The 16849-nt window shown below is 54.0% G+C and overlaps 1 protein-coding gene across 1 annotated transcript in view; it reads right to left on the minus strand.

Moving 5' to 3' along the window:
• SLIT1 (slit guidance ligand 1) overlaps positions 1 to 16849 on the minus strand; it is a 153188-nt gene that overhangs the window by 5446 nt on the left and 130893 nt on the right. Inside the window, exons 26-31 of the mRNA XM_079793488.1 lie at positions 9786 to 9949; positions 7676 to 7800; positions 7428 to 7525; positions 4011 to 4150; positions 3736 to 3829; positions 739 to 876 (exon numbers count right to left, since the gene is read on the minus strand). Of these exons, the coding sequence (XP_079649614.1) occupies positions 739 to 876; positions 3736 to 3829; positions 4011 to 4150; positions 7428 to 7525; positions 7676 to 7800; positions 9786 to 9949 (759 nt within the window). The remainder of the gene's footprint in view (positions 1 to 738; positions 877 to 3735; positions 3830 to 4010; positions 4151 to 7427; positions 7526 to 7675; positions 7801 to 9785; positions 9950 to 16849) is intronic.

Consider the following 16849-nt stretch of genomic DNA (forward strand, 5'->3'; position numbering starts at 1 on the left):
GCCATAAAGAGGAATGAAGTTCTGATACATGCTACCACATGGATGACCCTCAAAAACATGATGCTAAGTGAAAGGCAGTTATAAAGGACCACAGATTGTATACTTCTCTTTATAGGAAATATCCAGCATAAGCTAATCTATACACACAGATATTAGCAGATTAGTGGTTGCCTAGAGCTGAGATGGAGGAGACTTGGGGTGACCGATAAGAGATGTGGAGTTTCTGGAGTAATGAAACGTTCTGAAATGGATGGTTCTACAATGAATGCACAACTCTGGACATATACTAAAAGCCATTGAATTGTACATTTTAATCAGATGAATTGTATTGTACGTGAATTACAGCTCAATAAAACTGAAAAGAAAACAAAACACCCAAGCAGATCATGGGTGGTGGGTGGTCAGGAGGAGGAGCCAAGATGCAAATGTCAATGACCTTTATGGCAGGTTGTGACGTCAGAGGTTCCCTGAGCAGTGAGAGGGCGCTGCCCACTACTCTGCACCACCGCCCACTCCCTCCACCACAGGTTAGGCCCCCTCTGCCTCTGCTCTGCACGGCTAAGTCCCTTTCCCAAGGCCTCACAGCTGTGACGGGTGCAGCCACGGTTCAAGCCAGGACCCGACACCCAGGCTCTCACCCGCCCTCCCTCTAACCATGTCTGGGGGCTCCTGCCGGCCCAGGGGCCGACGGCTAGGGGGAGTCGGTCCCTCCCTCGCGGTGTGTGCAGGGCCTCTCACCTGTAGCCCTGGGCACAGAGGCAGGAGTAGCTGTTCACTTCGTCGATGCACTGGGCCCCGTTCTGGCAGCGGTGGGCTCTGCAGTCATCCTGGTTCTCACTGCAGTTGGCGCCCGAGTAACCGGGTGCACACTCACACCTGGAGGTGGGCAGGGGGCAGGCAGTCAGCCAGGAGCCTGTGGGGCCCAGGGTCTGTGTGTGACAGAGAACCTGGAGGCCCTGTGGGTCTATGGGGCCCCCTGGAGGTCAACCAGAGCCCTGGGTATAAAGATGCCCCTGCCTGACCTGGGACCTTTTTAGAGAGCTTGTGCGGGTTGGTAGAGCTCTAGGTGTGGGGGTCGGGGGGGGGAGGCACCCAGCAGGAGGAGGAGATGGGAATCTTGTCAGAGAGGACCCAGATTCACCACCAACAGCACATCCAAGGCCAAACTGCAGCCCCTTCCGGGCCTACCCACCTGCTCAGCACACGGCTCCCCGTCATGGGGCTCATCCTTCCCTCCACCCCAGCTCCCCCAATTCCACCAGCCCAGCCTCCTGGCCCCAGCGGGGCAGGTGCCCACCTCTCTGTCAGTGTCTGACTCCAAGCCAACCTCCAGCTCCCTGCTTGCATTGTGCCTCACTGCTCACCCAAAAATCCATTCCTGCCAAAAATCCAATCCAGTCCTATCAAATAAAGGGCACACTCCTCCACCCCCTTGCAAGATGCACAGACCTTCTCCACTGGCAGCAACCCCCACGCCACCGGCACCCCCACCTTCACCCCCTTCCCTTCACCCCCGTTGGTTCTGGAATGCCCTCTTCTCTCTCCCTGCCTCATTCGGGCCAGGCCAAGCCCTCGCCTCCTCCGAGAAGCCTCTGGTGTCACCGAGCAAACCTTTGCTGGAAACACTTCCAACTGCAAGTTGCAAATTCCACAATCTGGCAGGTGGGTGCTCCTGCCTGGATTTTTTACTCATTCCCAGTGATTTTCAGGCTGCAAGAAACACCCTTCTACCCAGCACACACACACACACACACACACACACACACACACACACACACACACACACCTGAAATCATACTTATCCTTAGTGTATAAAATGGTATGGTGCTCTCTGATGTTCTGTTTCATTTTTTAAGTTAACCTTGACCTACCCAATTAATCACAAGTCACTACTGGGTCTTGAGCAGCAGTATGAAGACTGTTTCAGTACCTAAGCCACCACCCATTTCTTCATATTCATTCATTCATTCATTCATTCATTCATTCATTCAATGAATGTACTGAATACTTGCTGGGTTCCAGGTACAATGCCAAGCGCAGCTGAGCATCTGTTCCATCTTTCCTCCAAAACAGGACGTTGAGAGAACATGCACCCTGCCCTTGTATGTGCTCATCTGTGTGGTGGGAGGGACTGCCCCAGCACAGTGTGCGCGACAGTGAGCAGCCTCGCTTTATCCACCTGAGGCCCAGCCTCTCCGAGGAGCGGGCATGCCTCTTGTCTGCCACTGCTCCTTGGTCTTCTGTTTCAGTCCCACCCCGTCTTCTGTGCCAGCTCACCCAGGAGGGCAGTGTGCCCACCGTTTGGATGGAGGCTCCCACGTAGCCTCCCGATCTCACAGCCAGGCCTCTGACACCCCCTGGCTCTCCCTCTGCCCAGGGGCCTCCGCTCCATGGTGACTCCATCCCCCTGCCCTGGCCTGAGTGGCTGGGGTTGGGTCCCTCAGCCACAGACTGCAAGGAGCCCCGCCCTGCCTGGTGGAGCCAGGCTCCCAGAACTGACACTATATTTGAAAACCACGGATGGGAGCAACATCTTAAAACCCCATGACCTTCATATCACATGCAGTCTTCAGGTGACAAAGCACTTCCATGTATGCCAGTAACAACGACCGAGACAACAGTCAAGAAGTCCTTTTCCTGAGGCCAAACAGGAGGATTTTTTAAAGGTAATACAGTGCCTACAGCTGTATATTGTGTAACATGCCAGTGGGATCGGGGGCAGCGCCTCCATCAAACATGTTCACAGCTCTGCAGCACAGCCTACACGGATGGTTGTTGTCTGTAGCCCCACATTCTTGCGGTCAGCTTTTATTTTTATTTTATTTTGTTAATCCTCACCCGAGGACATTTTCCCGTTGATTTTTAGAGAGAATGGAAAGGAAGGGGAGAGACAGAGAGAGAAACATCGATGTGAGAGAGACACATTGGTTGCCTCCCACATGGGATGGAATCTGAAACCAAAGTACATGCCCTTGATCAGAATTGAACCCGGACCCTTCAGTCCACAGGCCAATGATCTATCCACTGAGCCAAACCAGCTAGGGCTGTGTGGTCTGCTTTTATTACCAAACTAGAGGCCCAGTGCACGAGATTCATGCACTGGGGAGGTCCCTCAGCCTGGCCTACACCCTCTCGCAGCCCGGGAGCCCTCGGGGGCTGGAGAGGCTCCCGCCACCACCACTGCGCTCACCGGCCGTGAGCCCTGTGGGAGCACACTGACCACCTTGAGCATCAGTGCTCGTCGTTCCGCCGTTGGGTCGATTTGCATATTAATTACCCTTTTGTTATATAGGATACGTTCAGGTCAGGTCTGAGTTTGCTATCAAACCGACTTTTGGTTTTCAGAGTTTTGTGGATTTTGTAACTGGGGATGAGAAATTGTGGGTCTGGAATGACAACAGCTATTTATGGAGCACTGATGGGATGTCAGACATGGAGCTAAGTGCTTTCCATGCATTTGCTCATCCTCTCCTTACAACCACCCCAGGAGGAAGCTTCTGGTGCCTCCAGTTCGCAGATGAGAAAATAGGCACTGAGTGGGCAAGCCATCCATTCAAGCTCCTGCTGGCAGCAAAGCTGTCCCCTTAACCACCCCACACTGACTCACAGGAACCCACATGGCTGAGACCAAACCCACTTGACCCGTGAGGAAATAGGATGGGAGGGGTTGGCATGGAGGGGAAGTGGCTTGGCAGCCCCTGCCCTTCCCTGGCCCTGGAAATGGGCAACACCTACCTGGGCCCATCCGGGGTGCCCACACACTGGGCCTCGTGCTGACACGGGTTCAGGTCCGGGGAGCAGAAGTCCACCAGCTTCTCACAGGCCCTTCCTGCAGAAAGAACCGAGGAGAGGCAGGAGAGAAGCTGCCCCTCCTGCTCCGCGCTCTGCCAGGCAGCCTCCCAGCAGAAGCCTCCTGCGACGCTGAGGCAGGGCCCCAACCGTCACGGGAATGGGGTTCAGGGCATGCATGCTAGACCTCCCCTCCCCACAGACACGCGATCCCCACATACCCGCATACTGCAGGGGGCACTGGCAAGTGTAGTTGCCCATGCCATCCACACAGATGCCTCCATTGGCACATGCGTGCTCCACACAGTCGTCTGTGTTCACCCCACAGGTGGGTCCTTCAAAGCCCGTCGGACAGGAGCACCTGGGGCAGGGGAGGAGGGAGAGGCAGGTGGGCCCAGGGTCACTGGTCAATATCATCCCAGAGTTTTGGTGCCTCTCACAGCCAGGCTCTTGCGGATGTTGGGGGTTAAAGGTGAACAAGACCAGCCCTGCACTTATGGGACTCAGTCTAGTGGGGAGATGAGGAGGAGACACGCCAGAGGAGAGGCAGTGAGTGTCGGGATAGTGCAGCACAGAGGCCAGGGAGGGGGAACGGGGCAGCACCTAGCTCCTCCTTGGGGGAGTGTCAGGGTGGGCTTCCTGGAGGAGATGAAGATGAATCCAGGACCCTGACAGGGGAGCACAGGAATGGGAGGGAAGACGGTGGGGACAGGGGCATGTGCAAAGGCCTGGAGAAGACCCTAAAGCCAGCGCTCTGGGAGGGGTCCTGCTCGTGCAGATAGTTCAGGCCTTGGGGAGCACGGACCTCAGCGACCCAATGAGAATGGGGCAGAGCAAGCTGTGGGGAGCACTGGAGAGCAGTCCACCCTGCCCGGGGCGCCTGGGGCTTCCCCAGGGGCTGTGGGTCAGAGAGGTCTGAGAAATCGACTTCCGGGCCTACACGTTCTGCAGGGACTCTTCCCTCGACTGACCGGCCCCAGAGCTCCCCAAAAGCACACACACCCCTCCCAGCCCAAGTCCCGGTGGGACATGCCTGGGGCCTAAACTCCTGGGGTTCCACATAAAGGGACAATTAGGAATTTTGATGTTTTAAAGGTGAATGAACAAACGGCTTCTGAATGTCAAGAGGTTCCAGTCCCACGTGTTAAAAATAATTGAAGGCCTCATGGAACTGTCAGCGGGTAGGCATTAAAAATAGTTTTTGATGACATATCGCACCGGGCTTTTTGGCATATAGACTCAGGAGGATTTCAAAGACTTGAGTGACATGGCTATAATAAAACTCCTTCTAATCTCATCTGTTTATTTATGAGAACAGACTTTCTCAGCATTGATAGCTATATATATAAAGCTCTATCTCACCCAGAGATGAGTCTAAAAAATTCTACTTTTATCTGTAATCACTATCAATCAAATGTTGTAATACAGTGATGTTGTAATGTTGTTTTGATTGATTGTATATTATTGATAATTGTCATGATAACTCAATGCAAAAGCAACTTTTAATCAGAGGCTGATGGTCACAAGAAATAAAGACAATTTTAAATTTACACTTACACACCCATGTTGGTGGTGAAGACACATGGCGGGTGCTCAAGAAAAACCTCTCCTTGCATGAAGGCAGATTACATTAGAAAGAAAGTGGGGTGTGTGTGTGTGGGGGGAGTAAAATGGTAATACTAGTACAAGAAGAAAAGGCATATATTTAAACTGTAAAAGAGCAGCTTATTTGTGTAAGTTTTTAATGGTATCAAATTGCTATGCTGCTCTGGCCGGTGTTGCCCAGTGGTTGGAGCATCGGCCCAAACACCAAAAAGTTGCAGGTTTGATCCAGCTGGGTCAGGGAGAGTGTGGGAGGCAACCAATTGATGTGTCTCTCTCACATCAATGCTTCTCTCTCTCTCTCTTTCTTCTCTCCCTCCCTCCCTTCCTCCTACTCTAATAAGTAAGTAATGGAGAAAATATCCTCAGGTGAGGGTTAACAACAACAACAAGAAATTGCTGTGCTAGTTAGATTACACTGGAGAACAATAAAAGAGTGATAGGTTTATTTTTAAATGTTAATATTTACTGTATCCTGAAAATGACCTCCCTTACAACAAAAAACTAAACCTACAATGACAAATTTTAGCTGTCAATCTAAAAATGTATGAGAATATATATAGTTTTAACCTTTTGCACTCGGATGTCGAGTGTGACTCGACACGGTTAGCATTAGAATAAAGGAATCGAGAACAAAAGCAAGCAAGTGCAAAGGGTTAAAATTGTGTTTGGGGGGAGCGTATGTGAGCAAAAAGGTTTGAAGCCCACAGTTATGGGACATGTCCTGGAGTTTAATTCCGCCCCCACCCCCTCCCCACATAGATGGGGGTGGGTTGGGGGTGGGGGACAACAGAGGGGTTTTAAGAGGGCTGAGGTGATCAGCTTTGCATTTCTGAGAAGGCTCTTGTAAGCCTCAAGGTTGAGGGGTAACTCAGAGAGGCACCCCCTTTCTACCCGGAGGGCCCACCCAAAGGCCCCCAATCTGTAGGGCTGCTAGGTGTGAGGGGGGCCATCCCTGCTGTACCCCTCTCTGCCCAGCAGGGGGAGCTTCTGTGGGTGTCCTTTCAGCCCCTCCATGCTCCACAGACATCCCCCCCCCCCCCCCCCCCGAGGAGTCCAGGGAACCAGGAGGGGGCCTTGCTCGAACTGCGGCCCAAGCCCAAAGGAGGATGGAGCCTATTGTAAGGGCGCCGTTGCCAAGGCAACAATGGGCTGAGAGGCCATTTCGTGCTTTCCTTTTTATACCTGGTCATTTGGGTTTGCAGAGACAGATGTGGCCATTTCTGCCTGTAAATGCAGAGCCAATTTATTTTCAGCAGCTAAATATCAAGTATTTTTCAGAAAACCTCTGGGTCCAGGAGAGCTCTGGGGTATTCACTGAGGGTCCTGGGGTAGCAGGTCAGTGGTGGTGGTGGGGGGGGGGGGGTGTTTGCATGGTAATGGCAGCAGCACTGGGAGACTTGGGATTCCATCCTGAGGGAGGGTCAGCCCTTCCCTGAGCCGTGGGAAGCTGGCTGCCTGTGGGGACCAGCGGGACCATGAGGTGGAGTGTGGAGGCTCCAGGGGGCAGCACCAGGGCTTGCTCCCACCTCTGGGCAGGCTTCTGTCTTCGGGGCTTGGGGTGGTGGCTCTACTGGAAAGAGCTGGCTAAGGGCCCTGCCTTCAGGCGACATTGGTACAACAAGCAGGTGTTGGACGTCTATTAAAGGCCAAAGGCTAGCAGAGATTATAGGGGTTTAAAATGTCGCCAACTGCCCCTTGGCACTGCCACTGCATATGTCCTTGGCCATGGAGTCCCGGTGCCACCAAAAGCCTGTCCTGGCACCTGGCAAGGACAGAGAGGGGCCAGGAGCAGGAGCGGGCAGCTTGGCTCCCAGCCCCAGCGCCCCCTCCTGCTGGCTCCCACTGCTCTGGGCAATGGGCAGGGCTGGGTGGCTGTGGAAGGGTTTCTAGTGAGTGTCTGCGCCCTCCTGCTCCTCCCCGAGCACAGAGGATGGGCGGGGAGGCCACTCAGTTTGGAGGAGGAGGGCAGCGAAGCATGGGTGCTGGGTCCCTCAGCACCCGCCCCCAGGTGCTGGCCCCTCCAGGCAACTCACGTGAAGCCAGCATCCTCGCCCTCCTGTTCGTGGCAGGTCCCGCCGTTCTCACAGGGGCCACTGGAACAGCTGTCCAGGGGCACCTCACAGTCTCGGCCCTGGGGAGAAAGTCCGCGATGGGGACCCCAGGGGCCAGTGCGAGCCAGCAGCCGGCCACCCCTCGGCAGCGCAGCCTGCCTGTCCCAGGTGTTACTGGCGCACTCGTTCCTCCAAGCAGCCCTCCTCCTCCCGGCCCGGCCTCCACTCACCTTATAGCCGCCAGGGCAGGCGCACCTGTACCCTTGAAGGGGGTCATTCTGGCAGCTGCCCTGGTTCCGGCACGGGCTGGACAAGCAGGGATCACACTTGGCCTGGACGGCCAGAGTGGGGGGACCTGAGGCAAGGGGAGGGGGTTTTATAAGGAGGAGGGGGGTAGGCCCCATCCCCCCCTCCGTACTCCCAGCCCTTCAGAGGTGGGTAGTGGGAAGCCCGCTCCCCAAGGAAACTGTTGCCATTTCCTCTGAGTCCCGTTCATCCTCCTTTCACAGCCCCCCCCCCCCCACCACTAGCCTTTCCTCCTCCGTAAAATGGGGTAACAGCCCCCGCCCCATGGGGCCATGAGGACTAGATGAGCTAATCCGCAGAGAGTGCTCAATGGCTGGTGCTGGCCGCCTCAGGAGCCCTCGCATGGCGGTCAGGGTAGGTCAGATGCCCTACCCAGTGGTCGGCAAACTCATTAGTCAACAGAGCCAAAGTATCAACAGTACAACGATTGAAATTTCCTTTGAGAGCCAAATTTTTAAAACTTAAACTTCTTCTAACGCCACCTCTTCAAAATAGACTCGCCCAGGCCGTGGTATTTTGTGGAAGAGCCACACTCAAGGGGCCAAAGAGCCGCATGTGGTTCGCGAGCCGCAGTTTGCCGACCACGGGGGTAGGGCATCTGTGTGAGAGCGCCATAGTCGCTGCTACTAAAATCCGATGACCTTTTCTGGGTCCCCCACACCCTCTGAGGCCCTGCCGCCTGCTAACCAGGAAAGCAGGGGGGCCCGCCGCAGGGAGGCACGCGGCTCCCCGAGGAGGCCACGCCGAGGAGGAAACGGTCCGTGCGCCTTGAAGCTGATGGTCTCCAGCTCCAGCATGGCCTTCCCCAGCCCCTCCAGACTCCCTGGCCGCCTTCCCTGAACTTGGAGGTGGGCGAGAGGCACCTCCTGCGGGGGCATTAGGACCTCGCAAGAGCCATCGGGAAGAGCAGCCAGCTCACTGGTTTTCCACTGAGGACGCCTCTGGGATGGCGACCTCTCCGCGCTGCTCCAAGGCGTGCGCGTGGCCAGACACAGAAACACGCTCAGTGACCGGCCGGGCGGTGGGGGCCGCTCGGGGGCGGGTGGGGCTCTGCTTCTTGATCCGGGGGCGGGTTACCTGCGTGCGCTCAGTTTGTGAAAATCCAGTGAGCCACTCACTTATGATCTGTGCACTGTCCTGTTATGCACGTTACGTTTCAATAGAAACGTTTTAAAACACAACTTCCCACCAGTACCAACACACCCAGCTACATCAATCCTGAGCAAATGTTTCAACATGTGTTGGCCTGCTCCCCAACAGCCCAACAGCTAAGCCACATTATCGGGCCCCTCAGAGCGGTCACCCCTGTGACGGCATCCTGCACGCAGGGTGGCCCGGGGCCTCATTAACCTATGGCTGTCACTTTCACTTCCGGTGGGGGTCCCCGAGCTTGCAGAGGGCAGGGCCCTGCCCCAGGGCCGGCCTCTAGGGTGCACACCTCACCCACCGCCCCCAGCGGTCCCCACCCAGTGCCCAAAGCGGGACCTGGGGCAGCCACTCAGCACCTCCCTCTGCTCAGCAGGGCTCCTGGTGCTCGGGCTGTCAGTCAGTCCATCATTTATTTCCAGATGCCCAGGGTGGGGCGCCTTCAGAGCAAAGCCAGAGGAGCCTCGGTCCCTGTGTTTCTACAAACGTCAGGAGCGTGGCGGCCGGGTCCGGGGGCTCAGGGTTTAAGCTAATTGCTGAGCACAATTCCTACCGAAGGGAGGCCGGAGTGCTCGCAGGGCTGAGCGGCCTGACGCTTCCCGAAATGCTGCTGCTATTCTTACTTTCCTTACGTAACCCCAGGGAGGGATGAGAGCCCTCACCCGCAGATGTTCTGCCTGGCTTTTCCCTTCATTGTTCTGTCAGGACTAGAAGGCAGCCGCGTTAACAAGCGGCAGGTGCCTCATTGCTGCCACCTGACCACTCCCCCGGCCCGTCACCCACCGGGGGCTCACGCGGAGGCCCAGCCAGGGCGAAGCAGGTCCTCTGGGCCGCCAGCAGTGGGAGGTGGGGACGCGCCCGCCACCCTCCACCCCTTCCCCGGCTCACCTTGGCATTCAAACTTCTTGGCAGGAGTGGTGAGGAGCAGCTTGCCCTCCATGTCTGGGGGCCCGGCGCAGCGGGCAATGCCTGGCTCCTTGTAGCCTGTCTTCACCCAGCTGGACAGCCAGCGGAGGTGGCAGTCACAGTGCAGGGGGTTGGCGCCAATGGCCCTGGGTCAGAGAGCGGAGAGAAACGCATTACAGCTTCCTGGGTCCTTCGTCGCTGGGCACCCAGGGTGCAGGGCACTACAGCAGGGGCTGGCAACAGTCCTACTTCCACGGTCATGTGCTGTGTCACCAGCACCGTTCCAAGCCCTCCACGTGTGTTACATGTTGAAACTGAGGCTCAAAACGGTGGAGGCCCCTGCCTAAGACTGCACACAGAAAGGGGGGAGGTGGGATTTGAACTCAGCTGTCGAGGCCAGCGCCCATGAATGCATTGCCTCCGGGGTGCACGGGGGAGAGAGGAGCCAACATCCACCGCTGCTCTTCCCACGGCCGTGCATCTGACCCGCTCAGAGCCCCCCGGGAGGGGCTTTTCTCCGGCTCACAGATGTGGGACCTGGGCCTCCTGGGGTCACACAGCTAGCGACGGGCCGCCCCGGGGTCCAGACCCAGACTGTCTGACTCTGAAGCTCATACCCTGTCATTTTTCTTTTCGTTTTTAACCCAACAGGGAGCTCTCGGAGGCATTCTCATTGTAAACCTCTCTCAGACGTTGCAGACCGCAGTCTCTGCCTCACACAGCGTGGTGACGGCGTGACGTGCCACTGAACTGTACACAGTAAAATGGTTAATTGGTGTCACATGCATTTCACTGGATTTTTTTAAAGGCGCATACCGATGTCACGGATGGAGTGCAAAGTGGAATAACAGTGATGAGGGGACTTTTGTGATTATCTGTCAGGTTACCAGCGCGGTTGCCTGTTGACCCGGCAATTCCGTTTCTGGGAGTTTACCTCCCAGATTTACCCGCCCAGGGGCCTGAAGCCGTCGGTGCCACGGTGCTGACCGCACACTGTGTGTAAGGGGAAGACTGCTCGTCATGTGCTTCACTGAACCCGCATCCACATCACAGAACAGTCTACGCCACGGTCCCTGCCGACCGCGGGAGGACAGGGTCACCACGCCTCAGCGGGTAGCTTTCCAGCCTTCCCCCCGCTTCACACACATCACATCCCAGATTACAACCACCCACTCGACGTCACTCCGGAGCAGCTCGCTTCTTGCCGCCAAACAGCACGTCTGGGAGACCTTTCCCGGTCGGTGTATATGAATCCATCTCATTTTGTCAAACTGCTCCACAGCACCCCAAAGAATGGAGCCTTGGAGCTTACTGAGCCATGCCCCCGTGCCAGGCGTTCTGGACGTTTCCAACGGCCGTCAACATGCTTGTACGTGCCTCTTGGTGAAGGGAGCGTTTCTCTAGATCAGACGCCTAGGAGGAGCGTTCAGGTGGCAGAGGAAGTGCATGTGAAAAAAAAAACCCAAAATTGCCGAAACCGGTTTGGCTCAGTGGATAGAGCGTCGGCCTGCGGACTCAAGGGTCCCGGGTTCGATTCCGGTCAAGGGCATGTACCTTGGTTGCGGGCACATCCCCAGTAGGGGGTGTGCAAGAGGCAGCTGATCGATGTTTCTCTCTCATCGACGTTTCTAGCTCTCTATCCCTCTCTCTTCCTCTCTGTAAAAAATCAATAAAATATATTTAAAAAAAAATTACCAGCTGCCCTCCAAATCAGGGCGTGCGGACTTATAGACACCAACACTGCGAAGCCACGCCTGCCCCCATGGCCCCGCCCCAACAAGCAGCCGGCCAACCTCTTAATGTTTTGACAAGCTGGTGGGCAAGCTCATAACCTTCTCACTGGACCGCAGTGAGACGACGAGACGAGCAAGACACGGCTTGGGGAACATGAAGGGACCAGAGGGCTTTGATCCGGCAAACAGAAAAACCTCAGCGCTTCGTGCCCGACATCCGTTGATAGCAGCATGATTTTGGAAATCGGAGGCTGTGTGAGGTGGATGAGAATGAGCACCTGTCAACTAACCAATAGGAAGGCCCTGCCGTTTTCCACCTGTTTCTGGGCAATAGAGAGGAGGCGGCTCCCCTTGAGCTGTGTGCCGTCTGACGAAGGTAGCAGCGACTCTGATCAGGAATTCCCCAAAATAGCACTCCTGCTGACTGTGCCTTACAACGCAGGCCGAGCCAGGCTGGGATCGGGCCCGCGCAGCTGCTCGAGGCCCGGCGACCTTGAGCGGCTTGCTTTCCATCTCTGGGGCTCCCTTTCTGATTCGATAAAGAGCCTGCAGTCTGGAGGGGGGAAGAGACAAGCACATATCACCTGAGAGGGCGCCGAGGGAGTAACGCAGCTTGGAAATGAAAGCCAGTTCAGCCTCGACGAGTAATGAATTCTTTTCTGTCCTGATGTGCTGACAGCATCCACCCCGACGAGTGGGACAGGGGGCACTTTCCTCTTTCCGCTGAACAGAACTAGGGCTTCTCAGAGGTAGAGGAAGCTCCGACACTGAGGTTTTGAAGGTCCAGTGTGTTTTAAAAAAATACTTTTTTAAATAACAGGAGGACAAGCATCGTGGTATACTGCAGATGTTTGCATTTACCAGATTAATATGTTTAACATAACAAGGGCAAAGAAATGTAATTATGTTATTCGTAAGATAAATTTATTTTAAAACATATTTTGTAGCACGCTGTGGGAGTGTGGTCTGGCAATGAGCCACGAGTTTCAAAGTTATTAGGAATGGCTTTTTCTTTCAGTCTTGTAGCTCATTTACAGAAAACGCCCAAAAGACTGAATCTGAGGCCCTTAGGCCCTTGACCTGTGGTAAGATCATCCTAATTCCCACAGATGTTCCCCCCCCCCCAATAATGGCAGCGAAGTTGCACCTCAAATATGTGTCTCTTTTCGACTCTTAATATAAAAATAATAATAAATAATAGTAGTCAAGCCCAACCAGTGTGGCTCAGTGGTTGACCTATAATCCAGAAGGTCACTGTTTGATTCCCAGTGAGGGCACATGTCCGGGTTGCAGGCTCCATCCCCAGTGGGGGGCGTGCGGAAGGTAGCTGATCAATGATTCTCATCATTGATGTTTCTATCTCTCCCTTTCCCTTCCTTTCTGAGATCAATAAAAATATACTTATATACCTTATATAATATGCAAATTGACCATCACGCCCTCACACAAGATGGCCACCCCCATGTGGTCACAAGATGGCCACCACAAGATGGCCGGCAGGGGAGGGCAGTTGTGGACGATCAGGCCAGCAGGGGAGGGCAGTTAGGGGCAACCAGGCTGGCAGGGGAGGACAGTTGTGGGTGATCAGGCCCGCAGGGGAGGGCAGTTAGGGTTGACCAGGCTTGCAGGGGAGGGCAGTTGGAGGCATCCAGGCCAGCAGGGGAGGGCAGTCGGAGGCAACCAGGCCGGCAGTGGAGGACAGTTGGGGGCAACCAGGCCAGCAGGGGAGGGCAGTTTGGGGTGACCGGGCTGGCATGGGAGGGCAGTTGGGGGCAATTGGGCCAGCAGGGGAGCAGTTAGGTGTCGATCAGGCCAGCAGGGGAGTGGTTAGGGGGTGATCAGGCTGGCAGGCAGAAGCAGTTAGGGGCAATCAGGCAGGCAGGTGAGTGGTTGGGAGCCAGCAGTCCTGAATTGTGAGAGGGATGTCCGACTGCTGGTAGTCAGACATCCCCCAAGGGGTCCCAGATTGGAGAGGGTGCAGGCTGGGCTGAGGGACACCCCCCAGTGTATGAATTTTGTGCACTGGGCCTCTAGTATATATATATAAAACAATCAATACAAAACTATTCAAAACTCTCAATTCTGGCTTGACCGACTCCTGTTTTCCTTGTTTCTGCATGGAGCAGACTCCAAGCCACACATGAATTCAATATCTCAAGCTTTAATTTATCCGACGCTGGGTTCCTGTGGCTATTCGGTAGTAGCAGTAGTTCCCTTTCACCTGGGGCCGGTTTTCCCCACAAAAACTGCTGTGAACTCAGTGGGGAGCGGAGAGCCACAGGCCACGGCAGCCAGGCCGCTCGTCCATCCACAAGGACTGTGGAGTCGGTCTCCAATAAACGTATAAATAACCCTGTGCTGCTGATCTTTGGCATAACTTGGAAATAGGTGAAACAGTAGATATGAGGTGTGTTCATGCCAAGACCCTGCCGGACTTCTGTTCACGTAACGGGGACCAAAATAGCTTCCCTGTGGCTGACTCACAGAGGCGCCAGCTGCAGGGCTTAGTGCCCACAAACACTCCAAGACCTCCTGAGCCCATCCCCTCCCAGGCAGCTTATGTGTGCGCATCACTGTCTCCTTCTACTGGACCAGGAGGGCAGGAACCAGCCATCCCCCGCTGCGCCCGACACCAGTAGGCGGCGTAAACATTTGCTGAGTGAATGCCTGCCTACAAGCATGAAAGCAAATTCAAGAAGAAAAGAATCACCTAGCGTCCCTTAAATGTAACTAATTTAGTGTTCATATATTTCCTCCCTTCCAGTTCCTGTGGTTATATATGTACATCTTTGAATTTAGAGGGGGACCATCTTCTTTAGTATTCTATTCAAATACTAAATCCCAGTGTCATAATTACCATTAGCTTCTCGCCATTCTGTCATATGGGCATTGTTTGATCATTCCCTTTAAATTTCATACCACATTCTCAATGAATTGAGAAATTTAACTTTCCAGCATGTAGCAGATTAGAGGCAACAAAATGCCAGATTATAGAAATGAAGAACGTTGTTGGGGAACCTTGGCACAGGACCGGACACAGTAGATATTTGCTGATGGACGGATGGACAGACAAGTGGGTGAAAGATGAGCTAACTGCAAAGTAGCTATAAAAATAAACAGAGCAGACAGACGTGCGGGATATTAAAACCCAGAGCAGTGGCATGTTAGGACCACAGCGGACGTTAGAAATACCTCTGTGCGGGCGAGGAAAGAGGCCTGAAGAGAAGGATGAATTGTCTGAGATCCTACTGCAAGTTGAGGGCAGAATAAGGGCCCATTGCCACACGTCCTGATTCTTAACCTAGAGTTCAAGGGGTTTAAGTATGGCGGACCTGATCCTCCACCACCCCCTTGGCCCACCCACGTCTCCTGCACTGGGGGTGCAGAGGAGAGGCCCACGTGCAGAACAGAGACCTGGGGGAACAGAGGGCACCTCCGGGAAGCAGGAACGCTGATGCTAACCCTTGGGCACATCTGGCATTATGGAGCCACGAGCATGTTCCCCTTCAGACTGCACGTGGCCTTTGTGAGGCCCAGAGTGAGTGCGGTGAGTCTATGCCATCCGTTTGCCACTCCCTGACGCCTTGTAGGGGCTCCAGAAATCCTTACGGAATAGTTGCCACTCTTCCACACAGGAGATAGTGGACACCTGTGTGCACTTACATGTATATCCCATCGGTATCGCATGTGCACACACCTGAACACAAACACATGTGCACTTCCCAGGCTAATGCCTAGTTCCATGTGAAACCCTGGTTATAGAGGGCAGAGTTTATTCATGAGGTTGCTTCATAACAATGGAAGATTTCTTTCACACAAACATCGAATCAGTAATGCCAATGCGCTGCTCTACAATTATCGCTTAATTGATCTTTACTTTACTTATTGGTTTCTTTTTTTAAAAAAAACAGTTTATTGATTTTATGAGAAAGAGAGAGAGAGAGAGAGAAAATAGCGATGTGAGAGTGAAACACCCATCGGCTGCCTCCTGCACCCACCCCACCGGGGATTTAGCCCACAACCCGGGTATGTGCCCTTGACTGGGAATCCAACCGGTAACCTCTTGGTAGATGGAATGACACCCAACCAACTGAGCCACACCAGCCAGAGCTGGTTTATTTATTACTAACTGGGTCTTGCCTGATGTTCTCCTAAAGAAAATCTAAATTTACAGATAGGTATGAGCTCAAATTTTGTTTTAGAAGCTTTGGGGTTTTGTTTGTTTGTACAAAACATGTTGTTTGTTCACTTCCCATTTGAAGAACAAAACCTCTAGATTTTGAGCTGGAAACAAGGTCAGAATATATTTAGGTGTCATTCATTTTTCATGGGGAAAGAGGAAAGGTCGTCCACTTTACTTTTAAACCTCAAGCTTAAAAGATACACAAAAGGGGCGTCCACAGGCGTTTCGGAAAGGTGGACCAGATGATTGACAAGCCCTTGCCTGGCAAGGTGGAGAACTGAAGCAGACACTTGACACGGGCCAGGGGTTAGCAAAGGAGGCTGCGTGGGCCCAGAGCAGCAGCAGACCCTGGTGCCAGCAGGGACAAGCACAGTTCTCCTTGGGGAGAGGCATCTCCGAAAAATGAGCTCACAACCAAAATTCACCAAACAGCAGTGGAAACAACCCCTGTGGATGGGAGGCATCAAGAGCAATGGACAGCAATGTCCTTGCCTGGCCTCTGGAGCCCATCTCCAGCCAGGCTCCCTCCTGCCGCACTCCATCCGAACCAGCCGCCGCAGGCCACCGTGGCCTTCCAGGATTTTCTACAAGGTAATTCTTCCACTGTTCCCTTCTGCCTATAGAACAAAGTCCAAACTCCTTACATGGCACAAAGACCTTCCCAATGGAATCCCAATGTCCCTTTTTAGGTTCGTCTCTTCCCACTCCATACTTCTCACCCAATCAAACCCTCTACGTCCTATGCTGGACAACACAGCATCCCTGAACATGTCATTGGCTTTCTTGCCTCCTTTGCACATGCTGTTCCCTCTTTCTGGAACGTCCTTCCCCATCTTCTCCAAATGGCCAATTCCTAGTCCCTTCCCAATGGCAACGTAAGGGGCACCTCCTCTGTGACGCTCCTCAGAGTTCCCGGGAGTTAGTCACCGCCGCCTTTGAATCATTTAATAGCACCCCAGATGGTCACGGAGGGCAGAAACCTTACGTAAGTTCTTTAGCACGTGACTCACTGTGGTTACTCACGACATAGTTATTGAAGCAATTAAGAATAAATAAGGAGCTTTGGAATCAGACACACCTACGCTCAAATCCTGTCTCTGTCATTTCCTAGCTTTATGACCTAGGGACTC

This window comes from Cnephaeus nilssonii, assembly GCF_951640355.1.
Source record: "Cnephaeus nilssonii genome assembly, chromosome: 16".
Taxonomy (NCBI): domain Eukaryota; kingdom Metazoa; phylum Chordata; class Mammalia; order Chiroptera; family Vespertilionidae; genus Cnephaeus; species Cnephaeus nilssonii.